The 21,794-nt window shown below is 42.6% G+C and overlaps 1 protein-coding gene across 1 annotated transcript in view; it reads left to right on the forward strand.

Annotated features, from left to right (window-relative positions):
• cfap74 (cilia and flagella associated protein 74) overlaps positions 1-14,830 on the forward strand; it is a 76,479-nt gene extending 61,649 nt beyond the window's left edge. The window contains 11 exon segments of the mRNA XM_048242324.1: positions 667-795; positions 1,308-1,420; positions 1,605-1,660; positions 1,954-2,073; positions 3,461-3,616; positions 7,588-7,720; positions 8,456-8,613; positions 9,043-9,145; positions 11,456-11,571; positions 14,336-14,470; positions 14,608-14,830. Coding sequence (XP_048098281.1) covers positions 667-795; positions 1,308-1,420; positions 1,605-1,660; positions 1,954-2,073; positions 3,461-3,616; positions 7,588-7,720; positions 8,456-8,613; positions 9,043-9,145; positions 11,456-11,571; positions 14,336-14,470; positions 14,608-14,715 — 1,327 coding nt within the window. The 3' untranslated portion in view covers positions 14,716-14,830.
• The last annotated feature ends 6,964 nt before the right edge of the window (positions 14,831-21,794 follow it).

Below are 21,794 nucleotides of genomic sequence, written 5' to 3' on the forward strand. Positions count from 1 at the left end.
AGCCTTTAGTTAACTCATCTTATCCTGTAGACTACTTTTTCAGATTATTCTACATCTGCTGCCATTGGATGGCGCAGCCAGCCAGAAGCAGATGGGCTCCCCCTATTAAGTCAGGTTCTGCTCAAGGTTTCTTCCTGGAATATGGGAGTTTTTCCTTGCCACAGTTGCCATATGGCGTGCTTGTGGGGGGTAAAGGGTTAAGGCTGCCAGTCTTGAATGTCTGTGTATAAAGTCAAATAATTACAACATATGCTAAGAACATACTAAGGCTGGCTGCTTGGAGTCCGCATCAACGGGGCCTAAACATTTGTTAGCCTAGGCATTTGTCAGCAAAGCCTTTATATATCCATAGTAGTATAATAGTATTTCTGATATGTTGCTGATTGGATCATAAACGGCCACAGCAACAAAGGGGAATGACTGACTCTTCTCTGATAACTGTGTTACATGTTATTTTCTATATTTCTGATATGTTGCTGATTGGATCATAAACGGCCACAGCAATGAAGAAAAGTGAAAGTGACTGATAATGACTGACTGACTATTATTGTGTTACATGCTCCAAATGTAAAGCACTTTGAGCTGCATTCTGTGTATGAAAGGTGCTATACAAAAAAAGCTTATTATTATTATTATTATTATTTATGTGTTGTTGTTGTTGTGTAGTGGTGAGGAGTTGGGCCCTGCTGTGGAAGGTCTGCTGCGATCCTTCAAAGACACACACCAGCGCTTCATTGTCCCCTGCTTCGTTTCTGATGGAGACGCCACCGAACCTGAACAGGACTGCACCTACAGGTCTGATCACTCACACACACACACACACACACACACACACACACACACACACACACACACACACACTGTTACCCAGCTCAAAAGTAACAAAGAAATGGGGCAGGAGACAGTGCGACAATTCACGTTTAGGGTTTAATTACGTGAAAACATATCTAATCAAAAGGACTTTAACAACAACAGAACAAAACACAAAGCAAAGCTTCTCTGGAAGGCCAGGCCAAATTTATCCGGTAAGGTGGGACACGCCCCGTACGCTGGCACACCCCTTATCCCGGGACATGCGGGGTCAGACCTACGAGAGGAGAGGCAGACAAAATAAGTAGAAAACAGCCGAGAGGCCAAAGTGGCCGTAACACACACACACACACACACACACACACACACACACACACACACACACACACAGTGTTCTTTGTTGTTTTGCTGCAGCCAACATTCTTACCGTTGCATTGCTGCCCCCATCTTGATCCTACACACGCACACATACTCACTCCCGCTGTCCTCCCCCACAGTCCCCATAACATCCTGTACCTGGAGCTGAGGTGCCCAGTGGTGCGACCCGCCCTGCTGCTCCTCAACCACAGCAGCGGATACCACACAATCAACTACCAGCAGGTGCTTCTGGGTCAGTACACAAGTGTGTGTGTGTGTGTGTGTGCTACTCAACCACAGCAACAGAGACCACACACTCAACTATCAGCAGATGGTACTGGGTCAGTACACGTGTGTGTGTGTGTGTTGATGTGATTGTGTGTGTCATCATATTTGGATACTGTGTGTTTGTGTGTGTGTGTGTAAAACTCCCACAGATGAGAAAGTGGTGAAGAAAGTCACTGTGCAGAACATCTGTGAGGAGAGTCTGGATGTATCCTAACCTTGGGCAGTGAGCTGTGTGTTACAATGATGTTATAGCTGATGTGTAGTGTGTGTTACAATGGTGTTATAGCCGATGTGTAGTGTGGATTATAATGATGTTATAGCTGGTGTGTAGTGTGTGTTATAATGATGTTATAGCTGATGTGTAGTGTGTGTGTTGATGTTATAGCTGATGTGTAGTGTGTGTTATAATAATGTTATAGCTGATGTGTAGTGTGTGTTATAATAATGTTATAGCTGATGTGTCGAGTGGAAACTGGCCTTGACCTCTGACTGCTGCAGCTGACATCTTCAGTGCTGGACCTGAGCGGCCCCTTCCTTTTGCTCAACGCCCTCAGGTCGCTCAGACCAGGAGACACATACACACTGCTGCTGGCCTTCACACCCACTGAGGAGAAGAAGGTGCCGTCACACACACACACACACACACACACACACTCCTGCTCACACACACACACAGAGTACTAAAAATCTAAAAAAAAAGTACAATTACTCCCTTCAAAAATTACTTCAGTAAAAGTACATATTCCCAACTGAGAAATCTACTCAAGTAAAAGTAAAAAAAGTACTTTGTTAATAAATTACTCAAGTAACAAGTTACTTTTTTATATTTGTGATGGCCCTTTAAAGGGATACAAACGAATTCTTTACACCTGTTTGCTTTTCTCTTCCTCTGTAGGCTAGTCATATAGGCAAACATATTTCATCAGCCCAATTCAAATATATTTTATTTAATATAGGCTACTTTAATATTATTTGACATACTTTTGTAGGCTCTCTTGTCATAGCCAATGTAACCTAAAAACAATGGCTATATTATGGTAGACCTATATTTAGGCTGCATATAGTATAGTATAGTATAGTATAGTACATACTATACTATATGTAGCCTCAATGTTGCAGGACATGACATGAGACGGTCGGCTGAGAAAACAGATAGCCTGCTCTGTCGCTGCAACATTAAGGCTACATAAACGAATGCTAGGTTTTTTCTAACTTGTGTGCTCGATTTTTAGTGCTTTGCTTGTAAATTAAGTTGTAGGCCTTCTTTCCTTGTCCAATGTGATTGTTGAACGATGCTGGCCAGAAATTAATACAGACGAAAGTTTCCGTGTTCATGTTATACGTCTCGTCTCATTGCTACTCTGGCAGTCTCACCAGAAGATGTAGTAGCTGGCAGGACGTCATTGCGTTATTAACTGAGCTGTTAGATATATAGAACATCTACTTCCGTGTAGTAGGCTACATCACGGGGAAACGTAGCAATGCATTCTGAAGCCCTGTTTCTTTTCTCCCACGCCATTGTGCACCGAGGGAGAGGTGCGCTTTTCTCCCTCGAGATACTTTCTTCTACTTGTACTTGTAACAAAAGGCAATTGGAAATGTAGCTGAGTGAAGAGTAGATTACTGGCTCAAATGTACATGGGTAAGAGTAGAAGTACCGTTTTGAAAAAGGAATACGGAAAGTTGCCATTCCTCGAAAAAAAAAAACATTTACTCATGTGCGTTACTTGTAAAACGTTACTACCCACCCCTGCACACACACATACATATGTTTGTGTGTTTGTCTGCATTCATGCTCAGTCTCAGATTTCCCCCGTATGCATGTCCGTGTGTGTGTGTGTGTCCTGTCCCCTTTCCAGATGATTTGAGGCCATGTCCTCCTCAAGTGGGCCTCTGCCACATAAGATGAATTCTTGTCTTGCTTATTGTTCAATACTATCACACACGCTGCAGTACATATACACACCTAAGCAACTTAATGCTACTAGTGTGTGTGTGTGTGCAGTACCGGGAAGTTCTGGAGGTGCGCTGCAGTAGGATGAATCTGGAGCTCACTCTGTGTGGAGAGGGTGTGAAGCCGCTGGTCACATGTACACTCAAAGGACCAGTCATGGACTTTGGATACGTGCTGGAGAATGACAGTGCATCTCAAATCATCAAAGTCAGTATCACACACACACACACAGTGTTTAGGTAGCACAAAAAAATGGAATCCGAAAACGGCCAGTGCACAGGGGTTTTGTCGTATTAGCATAAAATTATGTTTGTCGAGGCCATGAAGCCCATTATCCCACTCACAGACCTTCCCTGCTTTGATCACTAAAGTAGACTAGCTACAGCCCGGTTGGTAGGGCCCGACCTCTGGGTGCCAAGCCAGCAAATCACAGCACTCTTTTGAACCTTAACTTTGGAAAAAGCAGTCTCCTTAGCCCTGCTATAGTCTAGTACTCCTAAAAGCAGTCTCCTTATCCCTGCTGTAGTCTATTGCTCCTAAAAGCAGTCTCCTTAGCTCTGCTGTAATCTAGTGCTCATAAAACCAGTGCAGTCTACTTAGCCCTGCTGTAGTCTAGTGCTCCTAAAAGCAGTGCAGTCTCCTTAGTCCTGCTATAGTCTAGTGCTCCTAAAATCATTATCCTTAGCCCTGCTATTGCTCTAAAAAACATTCTCCTTAGCCCTGCTATAGTCTAGTGCTCCTAAAAGCAGTCTCCTTAGCCCTGCTGTAGTCTAGTGCTCTAAAAGCACTCATTAGCCCTGCTGTAGTCTAGTGTCTCTAAAAGCAGTCTCCTTAGCCCTGCTGTGGTCTAGTGCTCCTAAAAACAGTGCAGTCTCCTTAGCCCTGCTGTAGTTTAGTGCTCCTAAAAACAGTGCAGTCTCCTTAGCCCTGCTGTAGTCTAGTGCTCCTAAAAGCGGTCTCCTTATCCCTGCTGTAGTCTATTGCTCCTAAAAAGCAGTCTCCTTAGCTCTGCTGTAATCTAGTGCTCATAAAACCAGTGCAGTCTACTTAGCCCTGCTGTAGTCTAGTGCTCCTAAAAGCAGTGCAGTCTCCTTAGTCCTGCTATAGTCTAGTGCTCCTAAAATCATTATCCTTAGCCCTGCTATTGCTCCTAAAAACATTCTCCTTAGCCCTGCTATAGTCTAGTGCTCCTAAAAGCAGTCTCCTTAGCCCTGCTGTAGTCTAGTGCTCCTAAAAAGCACTCATTAGCCCTGCTGTAGTCTAGTGCTCCTAAAAGCAGTCTCCTTAGCCCTGCTGTGGTCTAGTGCTCCTAAAAACAGTGCAGTCTCCTTAGCCCTGCTGTAGTTTAGTGCTCCTAAAAACAGTGCAGTCTCCTTAGCCCTGCTGTAGTCTAGTGCTCCTAAAAGCGGTCTCCTTAGCCCTGCTGTAGTCTAGTGCTCCTAAAAGCAGTCTCCTTAGCCCTGCTGTGGTCTAGTGCTCCTAAAAACAGTGCAGTCTCCTTAGCTCTGCTGTAGTCTAGTGCTCCTAAAAGCAGTGCAGTCTCCTTAGCCCTGCTGTAGTCTAGTGCTCCTAAAAGCAGTCTCCTTATACCTGCTGTAGTCTAGTGCTCCTAAAAGCAGTGCAGTCATGGACTTTGGATACGTGCTGGAGAACGACAGTGCATCTCAAATCATCAAAGTCAGTATCACACACACACACACAGTGTTTAGGTAGCACAAAAAACTGTCTAGTGTAAATGAGTGCTTTTTAGGAGCACTAGACTACAGCAGTCTCCTTAGCCCTGCTGTAGTCTAGTGCAGCACTAGACTATAGCAGTGCAGTCTCCTTAGTCCTGCTATAGTCTAGTGCTCCTAAAATCATTATCCTTAGCCCTGCTATTGCTCCTAAAAACATTATCCTTAGCCCTGCTATAGTCTAGTGCTCCAAAAAGCAGTCTCCTTAGCCCTGCTGTAGTCTAGTGCTCCTAAAAAGCACTCATTAGCCCTGCTGTAGTCTAGTGCTCCTAAAAGCAGTCTCCTTAGCCCTGCTGTAGTCTAGTCCTTAGCCCTGCTGTAGTCTAGTGCTCCTAAAAGCAGTTTCCTTAGCCCTGCTGTGGTCTAGTGCTCCTAAAAACAGTGCAGTCTCCTTAGCCCTGCTGTAGTCTAGTGCTCCTAAAAGCAGTCTCCTTAGCCCTGCTGTAGTCTAGTGCTCCTAAAAGCGGTCTCCTTAGCCCTGCTGTAGTCTAGTGCTCCTAAAAACAGTGCAGTCTCCTTAGCCCTGCTGTAGTCTAGTGCTCCTAAAAGCAGTGCAGTCTCCTTAGCCCTGCTGTAGTCTAGTGCTCCTAAAAACAGTCTCCTTATTCCTGCTATAGTCTAGTGCTTCTAAAAGCAGTCTCCTTATACCTGCTGTAGTCTAGTGCTCCTAAAAGCAGTGCAGTCTCCTTAGCCCTGTGAAACATGCACTTTCACAGTCCATTCACTCTTAATCACAAAGTGGTGTCATTAATGTATAGGCAATTTGTGGAAATTAGTCCATAAATATCTATTTTAAAGTGGTTTTGCCGGTGCACTTATCATTGTTACTTATAAGCAGGCTTGGAATTTCACTATTCTGGGGGCAAGGCCACTTGGCCTTCAGTTGGGCATATTTGGTGGGGGGCACAAAGGCCACATGACAGGGCACCAAGGCTAAAGTTAACTATACAGTAGTAGGCTATAAAAATGATCAAAGTTGTATTTAGCCTATTCACTGCAGTAGACCTGCATCACTGTATGAAACATTACAAAAACATGAAACATATTACATAGAACTGTAAATCTAATATTTACAGATATCTAGGCTATATTTAACATTTATTTTATATTTGCCCTGTTATGAAATCATGTATTGAACAATTTAAGCACAGCTCAGCTTTAAGAAACTCAAATAACCTAGATGCATGCTTAGCATTTTGTGATCATTAAGGCTACCTTCACAAACTCTTGTGAAATCATGTGGAACAATTTAAACACGTTGTAAAACTTAAAGCTCAAATTTGGAGATATCCATGCATGTCGAAAATTACTGCAAATTCTGATATATGGTTTGTCATGTGTTAAACGAAGGGTTCGTGAAGTATTCCACCAAGATGATGGGTAGGGAGATGGACGCAAAACCTTCAGTAGAATTTATGGTTAAATTTAATTCTCATTTACTTTTCTCGCGAACCGGTTCACCACAGCAATTAGCAGCTAACATCATTTAAAAGCTCTTTCTGTCAGGGCCGGTGAGGCCAGGTGAGTTACTGTGGAACCAAAAGCAGAACTCAGGAAGCAGAGAGTATATTTAGTGGGTTTTAATGACAGAGAACACAGGTCGGCAGCCAGACAGAGTGATTTGACAAAACAGTGCAAACTCAAAATCCAAAAACGGCAGAGGTACAGGCAGGTTTGTCAAAATCCAAAGTGGCAAGACAGGCAGAGTTCGGTACACAGGTTGGCAGGCAAAAAAACAGGCAGCAGTACAGGCAAGGTTCAGTCAAAAATCCAAGGTGGCAAAGACAGGCAGAGTTCGGTACACAGGTAGGCAGGCAGAAACACAGGCAGCAGTACAGGCAAGGTTCAGTCAAAAATCCAAGGTGAGTGATGAGTAGGCTACTTCGAGTAGTTCAACTGAGAAGAATGGGTGAATTTGGATGCACTTTCTTTCTTGCGCTGTCACTTTCTCCACTGCGTAAAAGACTGCTAAGATTATTTTGACAGGCCATAGGCTAAATAAAAATTAGAAGCTATTAGAAGGACGCAAAGCAGAATATTAAAAGAAAGGGGCACCAAGGCCACCGTGGCCTGTAAACCTCTGATTTTCAAAGGGCCATGGCCGTCGTGGCCACCGTGGCCGCCGTGAAATTCCTACCCTGCTTATAAGCAATTCATTATTAGCAAAATAATTACATTGGTATTGCTAATGAGGTCTGACATTTGTTACAATGTATGGATAGAGTATATTATATTTAATCAAAGCTGACAATTTAATTATATTTATGAGTTTAATTATATTTATGCAATTGTTTCTGTCTGTGTGTGTGTGAGTGTGTGTGTGTGTGTGTGTGTTCTTGCTTGTGTGTGTGACTATTAATGAGTTTAATTAGTTTAATTACACTTATGCATTTGGTTTTCTCTTTTTCTCTCCCGGTGTGTGTGTGTGTGTGTGTAATCATACAGTTGCATAATGGCTCAGTCTTGTCAGTAAAGTTCACAGCATCTCTGGCCAGTCCGCCACCCACACACACACAGCAGCTGTCTGTCGACCAATCAGATGACATTGAACGAGCACAAAATGCATCTTCCACTACAAGTAAGACACACACACACACACACAAAAGATAACTGACATCACCCAGTGTAGGTAAGACACTCACACTCAGAAGATGACTCGGGTGTTAGGGTGCTTAAAATACACTGGATAACTCCTGCACAACACACACACACAGCACACACACAACACACACGCTCAGCTGGAACACAACACAGACACAACACACACACAACACACACGCTCAGCTGGAAGGCCTCATTCACATTCAGATGCTTTTTTCTGTTTCTAAATGAATGGCTGATATTCCAAAATGTCAGTGGTAGCAAGTAGCAGCTTACAAACAAACCCCATGATTTATTCTTAGCACTCTCCCTTTTATTTATTTCTCACTCCACCCCTTTCTCTCCCTCTTTTCTCACTCGTTCTCCTCGTTCCTCTTTTCCTCCCCCTTTTTCCTCTTTCACTCTCTCTCTCTCCCTCTTTCTTTCTCCTTTTCACTCTCCCTCTTTCTCTCCCTTTTTTCTCTCTCTTTTTCACTCCCCTCTTTCTCTCTCCCTCTTTCTCACTCCATCTTCCTCCTCATCTCACTTCCCAATTCAACTCAGATGTTATTGTTGTTATTGACATGACAACTCAAGCACTGTTTTGGCAAAGTAGTTACAGGAACAAAAACAACATGAGTAAAAGAAAAAGAAAATAAATTGAAGAAAACTTTCCCCCTCTCCCTTCCTTTCTCCATCTTTCTCTCCCTCCCTGCCTTCCTCCATCTCACAGTAGATGGCCAAAGCTGTGGTGGTCGGTGTGCGTTTCTCGTGTCTCCTGCAGAGGGCGCTATTCCTCCGGGTAAATCTATGGATGTCACCGTCACCTTCCAGCCTGACCACGAGAGCCTCACACACTCCGACACAGTGACCATTCAGCTCTCCAACAAGGTACACCCAAACACACACACACACACATACACAAACACACATAAAGACATGCTTCTCATTCGCTCTCTTACACACACACAGGAGGTGAGTCTCAGGTGACTGTTATACTCACACACTCACACAACCAAGTCTCTTATCAACACACACACACAACACAAACACACACAAAACATCCCTAGAAGTTACTCACCAACATGACTCATGGCCTTATAGCACAAACTTAAACAATTCAAGTATAGTTTACTTGATTTAAATGAGCATGTTATACTTTTCCACCTCAAAATTAAATGACACTCATTTTAGGCAAGTAATCTCAACAAAAGTCAAAAACTGAGTTATACTTACTAAACATTTTAAGTTAGGATAGCTATTATGTTTTACTGTGTGTGTGTGTGTGTGTGTGTGTGTGTGTGTTTGTTTGTTTGTTAGCAAACGGTGTGTGCAGTAGACTTGAAAGGAGCATCTCGCCACAACATCATGTACCTGTGTGGAGGAGACCCTCTGAAGGACAATCTGACAGACCCAACCCAAGGTACACACACACACACACAAAGATAAATGCACAGACACACACATTAACACACACAGACACACATGCACACACACACACACACACACACAGAAATGCACAGACACACACATTAACACACACAGACACACATGCACACAGACACACACACGCACATTATACACACACACACACACACACACACACACACACACACACACACACACACACACACAGAAATGCACAGACACACACATTAACACACACACATACACACACACACAGAGAAATGCACAGACACACATTAACACACACAGACATGCACACACAAACAGAGAGAGAGAGAGAGAGAGAGAGAGAGAGAGAGAGAGAGAGAAATGCACAGACACACACAGACACACATGCACACAGACACACACACGCACATAACACACACACTAGAGGGTGACAATTTTTCGGGATTCCCGCGGGTTTCCCGCAGTACGGGAGTAAATTTCACTGTTGGTAACGTGACTGGGACGGGACAGGAAATAATAAATGGGAGCTGGCGGGAAGCCAGAGATTAACTTAAAAAAATGACGCTGCAATGCAGTGAGTGTGCCCAAAGACGTGAGGCATTTCGTTTTAGAAAAGAGAACCAATTACAACCCACAATACGTTTGTTGTTGATTGGTAGCCTATCAGAGCAAGACAAAGCAGCTGCTCTTTTCACAATCAATCAGCTTCAGCGACTAGGCCCTAAGGCAAAATGGATGCAAAGAAACAGTTAGGGCTACAGGCTTAAAAAGTGTCAGCAAAGGACAGCTCTATTCAATTGCACGAGCTGTCCGAAAGTTTAATTGAGTTTAATGTCATGCAATGTTGGGGCATGGCACCTCTATGATCGCATTCCTCAATATATTTATCGCATAACCCTGGCGGAACTCAAAAAATTGTTTTGTTTACCCATAGCAACAACGTTGCTATGCTTCGCTGGTTTAACGTGATGAGAACGGTGCAAACTTAACTGATTGGATGAGATCTACAATTCTGACTATGAAATGATTTAAGCATAGCCTACAGCAAAGTCCTGTAAAATATGTAGGAGTCTTTCTCTCGGGATTTTGCGGGACAGAATTTTTTGGGGCTGTCACGGATCGATATGACGGAGTATTTGCGGGCTCGATGGACGGAGGAAAATTGATTCCCGGATCACCATCTAACACACACACACGCACACAAACACACACACACACACACACACACACACACACCAAGCGCTTTCAGACATAAGTGTAAGACCGGAGGTTCTGCGGATGTTAAACGGTGGGTTTAAGCTGACTTAAATGCCAGTGTTATGATGGAGTGGCATAGTGCTGTCCAGAAAATCTCAGACCTGGAAAGATGCAGACATCACGGAGCTACTGTCCATGAGGGCAGACAACATTTTGATAGAACACATGAAGGGAACAGCAAGAGACACGTTGTAGCCTACAACTGCATGGCAAGGCCAAACGAATTTAAAAGACTAACGTCGTTGACGACAATAACAGGAGTATTTAATAAATTGTTAGCCAACACGGTCGGTTTTCTGTTCATTGATAGCATTCTCATGACCTCACTGCTGAGCTCGCTGATATTTGTTGAGCATAAATATGCCTAGAGAAATGAAAACAAAGAAAACCCAACTTTGTTCCAAGCTCCTTACGTAAATGCAATAGACACATGGGGAGAGGATGCTTTTGGAAAATATAAACCATGAAAAAACGAACCACTTCACTGTTATGTTAGTATTTTGTCTGTTGCTTAAAAACGTTGTATATGATGGCCTTGAAGTCTTGAGTTAGCCTACTGAATTGGCTGGTACCATAAAGTTCATGCATGCTCTCTCTCTCTCTCCATACAAATACTGTAGGTCAATTTCAAGTGCGCACTTACGTGACTACTTCAAGTATTAGCCTTCGCACAATAGATTTTTCTTCTTTAGCCTACATAATGCATACACTTTGTAAACAAACAGCTGCTGTGACAGGCAGCGTCGCGATATATTCTCTAAGGCCATATCTCGTGATCTTGTGAACTCTACAAGCCCCCCCACCCCTCACTTTCGACAACCACACAGAGATTCTGTAATGTGCGTATGTTGTTCACACATAGGTCCCCACCCAGATAAGGTCAGTATAAGGGTCCGCAGGTTAGCATCATATCTGAATCATCCGGGGGTAGGACCTCCTCTGTTTGACTAACCTCCGGGACATAACGCCAGCTTGTTGTTGACGGAGGTTATATCTGAAAGCGCTTACCGATAACAGCCCTGAGAGTGTGTGTGTGTGTGTTTGTGTGTGTGTGTTGTAGACGTGGAGAAGGCCCCTAACCCGGTGCTGTTGATCCTGAGGAGTGACGGGGGCGTCACTGCCTCTCGCTCACTGGAGGTGGGCTGCATACGCACCAGCCAGCCTGGGGCCAAGAAGGTAACTCTCTCACACACACACACACACACACACACACTCACCCATCCAGGCACACACCCATCCAGGCATACAAACTCTCACACAGGGGTGTGATTCTTCCGGATTAATCCGGAATTCCGGATTTTCCGGCCTGAAAATGAGACCCAAGCAATTCGTATGGATGTGATCTGCTGAGTATTTGTTAAGGGGGTGGGGGGGCGGGTCGGTCATTATATGTATATTTTAGGGCTGTCAATTGAAAAAATGTAATCGAATTAATTACATATTCTGTGATTAATTAATCTACATTAATCGCATTTATAATTTTTGCTGTGAAAGTATTTTAAATATTTAAATTCAAATGAATCATTGAATAATCAGCATTAGTGACATTAAAGTTCAAAAACTCTTTTTATTATTATTTTCACTGTTCAAATAAAGGCCATAATAATCTATGATATGACCTAATATGCTGAGGAAGTTTTTTCACATACAAGGCATTTCAGGCCACAGATATAACCTAGGGGACACAATGAAAATAAATTAACACTCCCCTCAATGTCAACAATATTTCATTGATGTGCGACTTTAGAGTTGATGAGTTGAGTTGTTATTTTTATCAACACCATCAGGCCGTTTTTTAATTTTCAAATTGTTCTTACTGGGGGGGTATGCTCCCCGGACCGCCCTAGTATTTGGCCCAAAAATATTTCCTTTCATAAGGCCCTTTTCTAGTGCCACCTCTGCATAGGATTTGCCTCATGAATTTTATAAATTGTACAGTAGGTGATGTAAATGCATACAGTAGCCAACACTCGCTACGTTTATTTTTCCTGCTTTTTTGACCTTTACCAATTACATCCCTGCTCACAACCACACACACACTTTTTTGTGTGTGTGTGTACACATTTACATGTGTGCACACACACATACACACACGCACAAATACAAACACACAAACACACACAGACACACACACACACACACACACTGGCACAAACATGGGCATACAAACTCTCATGACCACACACACACCAACACACACAAATACACAAACACAAACACATGGACTTTCTCATTGACCTTCTGAATGGCATTTTAATCCAGAAAGAACACAAACCAGTCTTTGATTTGGGAAACATAATTAAGGTGAACTGAATAGTGAATGGCCTACAGTAAAATTATGTTTCATTACATAGCCTAACAAAGAATTGTTATTGAATTGTTATAAAGAATCAAGACGTGCTTGAAGTGTTTAGATTCATAATTTAAAACTCACTTGAGAAAGAGCGTTTCAAGGACAGCTGATTCTCATATCAATTTATCTATGCTAACGAAGCAGTTTCGAATACAGTAGAGAGACTGGCATAACAATACCAACCACCGTTAGAAACTAATCAGAGACAGGAGAATATGAATGATTATTGCTACTCAGGAGTAGTGCAGGCATCTGCACAAGTTTAGGCTATGGATGACTTGGGTGAAGTTGGACAGATATGGACAGATTCAAACAAAGTAGGCTATGGGATGAAGACTTCACGTCACGTTAAAACTGAAGGTGCACAGGTGGTAAGCTCCAGTATCCAAACGAGGTGATTATAACAGGTTTTTCCCTATTTAACAATGTAGCCTCATTCATAAAGCAATGTTGGAAAATATGTCACCTTGTGACACTGTAATAGGAAAAAACATAAACCCATATCAGCACCAAACTGTAATGTTAACTTGTAACATACTGTGTAACCTACATGTATTTAGACCTAGGCCTACTGCCGACATCGAGGAATATGCTGTTTCACCTTGTAGAGGCGCTCGACCTTAGAGGAGAATTCCGGTGTGATATTGACCTAAAGTGTGTTGAAACATGATACCGAGTGTGAACGTATGTCTCATAGCTCATCTCGGCTTGTCCCTTGCACTTAGAAATCTGGCGCTAATTAGCCGATGCTACCAACAGTTTTTTGATGGGGGTGCCTCGGGCATCGGCCTAGCCATGCAAATAAATCACTGTTTTACACCATTTACGAGGCTCAAAGTAGCTCCATACTTCATTGGTAGACTTCCAAGGGCCTTGACATTTTAAACGAGACATTGATAACTTTGAAAAAGCACTGGTAGTTTATTTACAAGACGATTTATACAGACAGTACCTTCATGAAGTTTACCGACGTCATTTGAATTTAGTCACATAAGTCGAAATTAATTTGAAAGTATGAATGAACAGGTATGATAAGGGATCAGATTCCAAAAACAATTCTGTCGAAATGCATGGATTCCAGTTGTTTCCAGTAGCAGCAACTGGAATCCATGCATTTCCACTGAATTATTTTTGATGAGCTATGAGACATACGTTTACACACACTGTTTTAACACACTTTAGGTCAATATCACACCGGAATTCTCCTTTAATACAGCCCTCCTAAGATGCATAAGAAATGCCCGGATTTTTGGAGTAGCTCCTCCCAAAGCCTTCATGGCGCGTAAATGACTGACTTAAGTCAAGGGCAGAATATGCGCAGGCTGAAAGGCACTTGGGAGAATTTGTCCTATACTGCTGTAGCATGGAGGACAGGTCTATTATGAGTTCTGTCCATCATTGGTGATAGACGTAGGTAAAACGACTACAACTAAAAATGGGGATATCAAAGCACTCAGTTTTCTTCAGACCACCCCCTTCTTTTACTTCACACACACACACACACACACACAAACACACAAAACAAGTGCATGACGTATGACAGTGTGTGCAGTGTGCGAGCATGTGTTGTCCTCCTCCTGGCTGCAGAGCGTGGAGTTTGTGTGGGAGAACGCTGCGCTGCTGAAGCAGAAGGGGTTCAGTGTGGAACCCCCCAAGGGCAACGTGGATGCTGGAGCCAGGCGCACCCTCACCGTCACATGGGCGCCCCCTAAAGGCACAACGGTGAGTTACACTACTGTGGATGTGTGCAGATGTATTGGTAAGTGTGTGTGTGGTGTATCCGTGTATCGGTGTGTGTGTATATATATATATATATATATATATATATATATGTAATACTGTGTGTGTGTGTGTTGCAGCTGGATGAGGTGGTGGAAGTGACTACTTCACTCACACTGAAAGGAAATGAGACGGAAGTTTACAGTGTGACCCTTCAAGCGTTACCCCTTCAACCACACTCCTGCTGATCCAGATTCACACATACACTCATACACCCACGTGCGCACACACACACACACACACACACACACACACACACACATACACTGATACACGCATACACACGCACACACACACACTCATACACCCATACATACACACACACACACACACACACACACACTCATACACTCAACAGTTTTTTTACAAATTTATTTTATATTGTATATAATCATCTATGTATGAATGTCTATGTGTGTGTGTGTGTGTGTGTGTATTGGCGTGTGTGCATACCTGTTTCCTAGCTTATTGCAGAAATAAACATGCATGTGTGTATTTGTCTTCTAGGATGTTGTGTACCAATATGCACTCTGGCATGTGTGGTGTCTGTGTGGTGATTACTGATGACAGATTTGAGCCTTCACCCATCTGGGAGATTTTTTTAATCCTCTGTGTGTGTGTGTGTAAATGGGAGAGGGATAAGTGTGTGAGGGTGTGACCGTATATCTGTTACTATAATGCTCTAGTCATTGCTTATGCAATGTTTCCATGGTGATAAGCCAGGCAGGTAGTGGCCTAGACCAACCAGCAGAGGGAGCTAGCAGGCTGCATATTCCTTACCCACTGACTGACACACACACACACACACACACACACACACACACACACACACACACAGCTGCTCCTCATTCACTAATAGTAGTATACAAATTAATCTGCATTCAGTGCCTTACCAATCACATTGAACAGAGATTCCTATCGTTACTTCCTACTTTGCCTAAACTTCAAGTAGCACCAAAAGTCAGATCCACTTTGGTAGTGGGTCTACCAAAGATTGTTAAGGCGGAGCAAGATATTTCATCAGGAGCCACTTCCGGGAACCCGGATCGCACGAGGGGGGGTCAAAATCCCCTGGTTATTTATGCCGCTGCTGTTGGCCGGTTGCAACGTACGCTCATCAATACGTCATCGGCACGCCTCTTTATGCAGACAGGATTCGATCCCCATTTCGCGCCCATAGACATGAACTACGACAAAGTATCCGCCTTAACAATCTTTGGGTCTACCTTTGCTGTAAATAAATTTCTGCATTTTTCCAACTGCATTTTTTTGTTGTTGTTGCTTCTTCTGTTTATCACAATAAGTTTCGGTTTCGTCGTCTTCCCCTCTCGTCGCTAATTGGCCTGACATTTTTCTTGTCGGAGGGAAACGGTTATGAACTATGGTGTTCCAGACTAGATCTCTCTGAAAGAAGATCTAGGTCGGTAGTGTCTAGTGAACTTCTCCACACTGGAATGCAGAAGGGGATGATGCTACAAGGAAGAGAATTCAAATATCGGACACTCAAGTTTAAATAAACACACCACACCAAGAAGACTGAAGTCAAACAGCTAATGTTTTGTCAGTATGGATTTCACATGGAAAAAATACTAAGGATTACTGCTCTGAATTTATATGGACTTATATGGACTTTAATTTCACACAATCTTTGAATACAGTTAGAAAATCAATTATTTTTTGTACAATATCTGTGCCTGAGGTTCATAATCCAAGTCCAGTGCAGAACTGAACAAGAGAATTATAAGGCTATGTATCTTGAAGTTCCTGTATGTGACAAACTTGACATACCTAAATATCTTCAACAGCAAGTACAGTATGCTGCAAATGAGGAAATAGAATTGTTAATTAGATGAGGTGAACTTATCTACATTGTGGAATGTAGAAAGGGATGCTACAAGGAAGGGAATTCAAACATACCTGACATTCAAACACACCTGACAAGTTTAATTAAATGCACCACCACCAAGAAGACTGAAGTCACACAGCAGCCCACACACGTTGTGAGGGACCGAAGTGGCCATCCCACGTTTAGGGAGGTGCGCCACTGGATTAGGTGGTGTTAAGGGAAGGAGGTGTCAGGAGATGAAAGTTCCATACAAAAATATGCTTTATTTTCCAAAAACAGGCAGATCCACGAAGCACAATTGGAGTCCAATCATGAAATGCAGGGTTCTTCAGTCTACAAACAAACATGTACCGTGCCATAAAACTAGGCACCAGGAACCTACTCTTTTCAGGCTCCCTGTCCAAACAAGTAGTGATGGGACATTTGACACTAAGGCACCGAAACTTGTATCACTCCCGCGAAGCAAATTGTTTCGACACAGTGTGTTGGAGCTTGTATCAAATTGGCATAAGCACGTGACTGATGATGTCCGAAGCTTCAAACGTCACTGAAGGGTTTTGCTGGATTCGATTGCCTGATACCCAACAGGAGCAACACTGCTGTATTCTCTGTAGCCTACTGCTTTAATTTAACAGAACCTGTGTTAGGTGTCTTAGCAATCATTGTTGCTAAAGAACTTTCCAAAGTTTTTAAGTCAAATTTCAAATATTTTTTGTTGTTGCATAGGCCTAATAAAAAACCCTCATATTGAGACTCACGGGGATTGCACCCACGTCACCAGATTTATCGTCCTCATCGTTACCTCTACTTTATCGTAGGCCTACTGCAAGAAAGGATGTTCATGAACTATTTTTTTTTTCAACGGCCTGTTTAGTTCTAAAACAGACTACCCAAATAATGCCTCTTGGTTATGAGTAGGCTATGGCAGTTTATTGGATAAGGCCTAAACTTTATTCATTTAAAATAAATTGATATTGCCACATAGCAGAAGGCTGCATTTCTTGCTGTAGTTTGTTAAACCCAACTGAACACACATAAATTCAAACGCTAAACACACTAGGCTAATTTCAAACATTATACCCTAGTTCTAATTAATTTATTTAATTATGACCGCCGCGCCGCGTCATATAGGTTTAGTCAGATTTTTTCTTTTTCGCATTCCAAATTTCCGTCAAGGATTCCCGGGACACTGAAAGACCGGGGTACATGAAACTTAGTGGGCATGTAACCCCACATGGATAGCATGGAACCATCGTTTTTCGTTTTGATCTGTAGCCCCCCCGCTGGACTGGACCCCCCGAAAGGAGGGTAGGGCAGACCCAGTTTTCTGTGAATATCTTGAGAACCGTAGGGCCTAGGATGACCAATTTTTTCTGTATGTTTGCCTCCAGGGGTCATGTTAACCCATTCCATGTGCACACATGTGCATAAACAGATACACACACACACACATACATTCACAGTAATCATACATATGACACATACTCACACAGTAGACATATGTACACATGGATGCACATGCACAAACACACATACGCAGACAAACACACAAGCACGCACACACACACACACACATGCACACAATTCAAGAATTTCTCAGAATTATGAACAGGCAAGATGGGGGTGGGGTTGTAGAAAATCCCAATGTCCTATTGCAGTGACAGGGACACTGTACTGCAGGAGATGTTTTCCTTTGCATGAATGTTAAATTGAGGTCCTGAATCACCATGGTTGTTCCCAAGATCCCATTGCACTTATCGCAGTTGGTGGTTCCCTGATTTGCTTTATTTATGTACACATACATAAAGACACACACACAAACACACACACACACACACACACACACACAAAAACACACACACACACACACATACATGCACACACACACACAACACGCACAAACACATAAACAAACATACACACACACACATGCACCCACACATACAAACACACCTACATACACAAACACACGCACACACACACACACTCACACACAAAACACATATACACAAAAACAACCACACACTCTGCAGACACTCAATTACAAACACACAAAAAAGGAACAAAGTAGGAAATGAACACAATTTGACAAGGAAAAAATGTGCTGGACTGGGCGGCGGTCATATTTTGTACCGCTCTGCGGTATATCTAGTTTTCAGTCATCTCATGCCATATGCATGTGTCCATTCTGTCTCTCCTATGTTCATGTTGTAAGCTTCGTTCGGCTGTGTCGAATTTATAGCCGCTGTCATTTCTGCTGACCACCAGATGTCACTGTGTTTGCTTTGGATCATTTTGCGATACAATCAGGAAGAAGCTTCACAAGGCTTTGTTCGCCAATCACTACAAACAAGGCGACCTTGTAACTTTGGACCTCACTTAATCCTTGCCTCACAGCAAGCAAGGTTAACTTCACATTTAAACAAACAAACATTAAACTCTACGACTTCCCTGATTTCTTGATCTCTAGCTCTTCTGTGTGTCCAGTTTATCCTTCCAGTTTATCCTTCCAGTGTGAAATAAACCCAACTTTGAATAGCCTCACCAATTACCCAGTCTTGGGCTAAACCATTTAAGAGGGGTGACGGTCTGTACCAATATAGTACCCACACTTAAAATCCCAAATAGTACAAGACAAACACATACACAGCAATAAAAAGACACCCTTCAAACAAATAAGTAAAAGGTGCATGCAGGTGAAAGTGTGGTCGCAAAGCCTGTATTGCACACAGCAGTCTTTTAACAGTTTATATAGGACGGTAGACCGGTGAAAAGGAGGGGGCTCCTTTTCACACACGTGATAGAGTTTAAACATGTCCTACCTTCCTCCATGCCATGCACAATACATAGTACTATATTGTACATCACTGAATAAAGTATATGGCAGATGCATTTTGTCCTCTATCATTAAGGGAAAGGTCATTCAACCACCTAAACTATATTCTCTAAAAGCCTAAACCCTTTATATGTGAGATAACATCAGTTGAAACATGTCTTATCTTCCTCCATACCATACTCAATGCATAGTCCTATATTGTATAAGTGAACCAAGTATATGGCTGATATAGTTCGGCCTGTAACATTAAGGAAAATGAAATAAACAGCGTAAATTACATATTTTCTAAAAGCCTACACGCTCTAATCATCAGTTGAAACATGCTTCACCTTCATCCATATGAATACATAGTCCTATATAGGTGAACCAAGCATACAGTAGATACATTTGGCCTTGACCATTAAAGGAAAGCTAATTCAATTACCTAAACTGCATATTTTTGAAAAGACTACTTCCTAAATGTGAAATAGCATGATTTAAGATTAATTAAGTCCCACCCTCCTACATACTGTTTGGTTCTGGTTCACCATGCACATTATGTAATCCTGTATTGCATATTGGTAAATTGAGTGTACGCCTGTTGCATTTTGCGGTTGGTGGTGGAGAAAAGGCCCATTTTCACAATTACTATGAGTACTATACTTGGTTTGATGACAATCCTTCAAATTGGATGGAAGATATGCAAACACTGCATTTCTGTGTGTGACCCTGTGCAACTTTGACCTTTGACCCCACAACCTTGAATACCTGATCAGTTCATCAGACCCTTATAGAGCTTCCTCCCTAATTTTGCTTCCCCACCCCCACCCCGGCCTTGGGCCTTGTTGGCTCTGGTCCACCTTGCAGTAGGAGGCCAGAGACGGTTGATAAAGCGAGACGATTCATAAGAGGGTAAATTCTGGCACGTTGTGACGTGGGGTTCGAAGCTGTCACGCCCATTTAGGAGTCTAGCGGGAGGTCCAGTGTCTATGTATTCCTATGGGAGAAATGAACATTTTCACGGAATATGACCAATCCCTTAGCCCTACATTCAGCGTTTATGTTTTGACACGCCTATTTAGGAGTCCGGAACTAGTGCCATTTCGTTCCATTGGTGAATCGTCTTATGATTCATCTTAGTTAACTATAGAATCTTTGAGGAGGCTGTTCCCCTGCCCTGGGTAGCCTGCAGAGATGGTACTTGTGTTATGGTTGTTGTAGTCTTTTCCTGGCCTGCTCTAAGAAGTCTGCAATCACTGTGAGCACCTTGTACATACCACCTTCAGTTCTCACTGCGATCTGTGTGGCAACCAGCCAGGATATGGGAGAGTGTTTGCCTCTCTTCCCACATGGTTTGCACAGTGGGTCTTCTCTTGCAGGAGATGGGAGTGTGTCATACACTGACCGCAAGCAGAAGGTAAAAATACAACATAAAGGTTTAAAAACAGTTATAAATACATCATATAATGGCTTGTAAAACTGTTCTAAATATATAATGTAAATGTTTAAACTGTTCTAAATATATAATAGAAATGTTTAAAAACATATAAATGTGTGGAGATGAATGAAAAAAAAGAGGAAAGTTGAACATGAATATATGAATATTCATCAGCAGAATGCACTGCTGAGTCATTGCCACACTACTGTGTTTGCATTCGGCATCAGAGCTGAAGTAGGGAAATGCGTCAGGTGCCCGGAATTCTGACTCGAATACACTATAACACACCTGTCTAAGAAAAGGCCAGCTGTGCCTTTCCAAACTGTTGCTCGCTAGCCGGGCACATTTACAGACTCACGCAAAGTCGGTGTGCATCATGGGCAACATATTAATGCTTATTGTGTGGGGGTTGTCCATGCACAACAACACAAATCCATTCACGGGTTCCGTGCAACCATTCTAATGCAGCCAACACTCCCTATATTCACTCAGTCATTCAGAGATAAACACTAACACACTGTGCACATGGATTCCTTTATTAAAATAACTGAGGACACAAACTTTAATTTAAAGTTAACCTCTGTCAAAAGTCAAGTCAAGTTTATTTATGTAGCACATTTCAACAAGGGGGTCATTCAATATGCTTTGCAGAAACAAAAGCAAATCATAGTAATCATAACTGGTAGTTAAAGTTAAAACTAAGTTAAAAATACTACTGCACCAGTAGTGCCCAGCAGAAACTCCAGAGACGTGGGGATTCTTTTGAAGTTTGTGGTGTACACCAGAAAGTTTTGTATGTGCATTTTTTTCCTGAGTGCCCGTAGTAGAGGCTGTATAGGGTAGATCTGCAGGTCAGTTGATGATGCAGTTCATGTTTCTACCACCAGAGGGGGACGCAAGGCTGCTGTAAGCAGAGCCAAATATGGCTCTGGCTGTAGGGACATAGTAAAGACCAGGGCATGGAAGCCACACTAGAAACATGAAGCAGGATGTTGTTTAACACACATGCCGCACTGCTAGATGTGTACGTTTCCTGTGTGTACAAAATGTACAAAGTGTACTGTATGTTAAAGACACACACACACTACTGCAGAGGTTGTACCAGAGTGGGTTCGTCTGATGTGGGGCCAGTGCCCTCTGCCTGCCCTGCTGATGATCAGGAGACCAC

Source organism: Alosa alosa, chromosome 4 (assembly GCF_017589495.1).
Source record: "Alosa alosa isolate M-15738 ecotype Scorff River chromosome 4, AALO_Geno_1.1, whole genome shotgun sequence".
NCBI classification, from domain to species: domain Eukaryota; kingdom Metazoa; phylum Chordata; class Actinopteri; order Clupeiformes; family Clupeidae; genus Alosa; species Alosa alosa.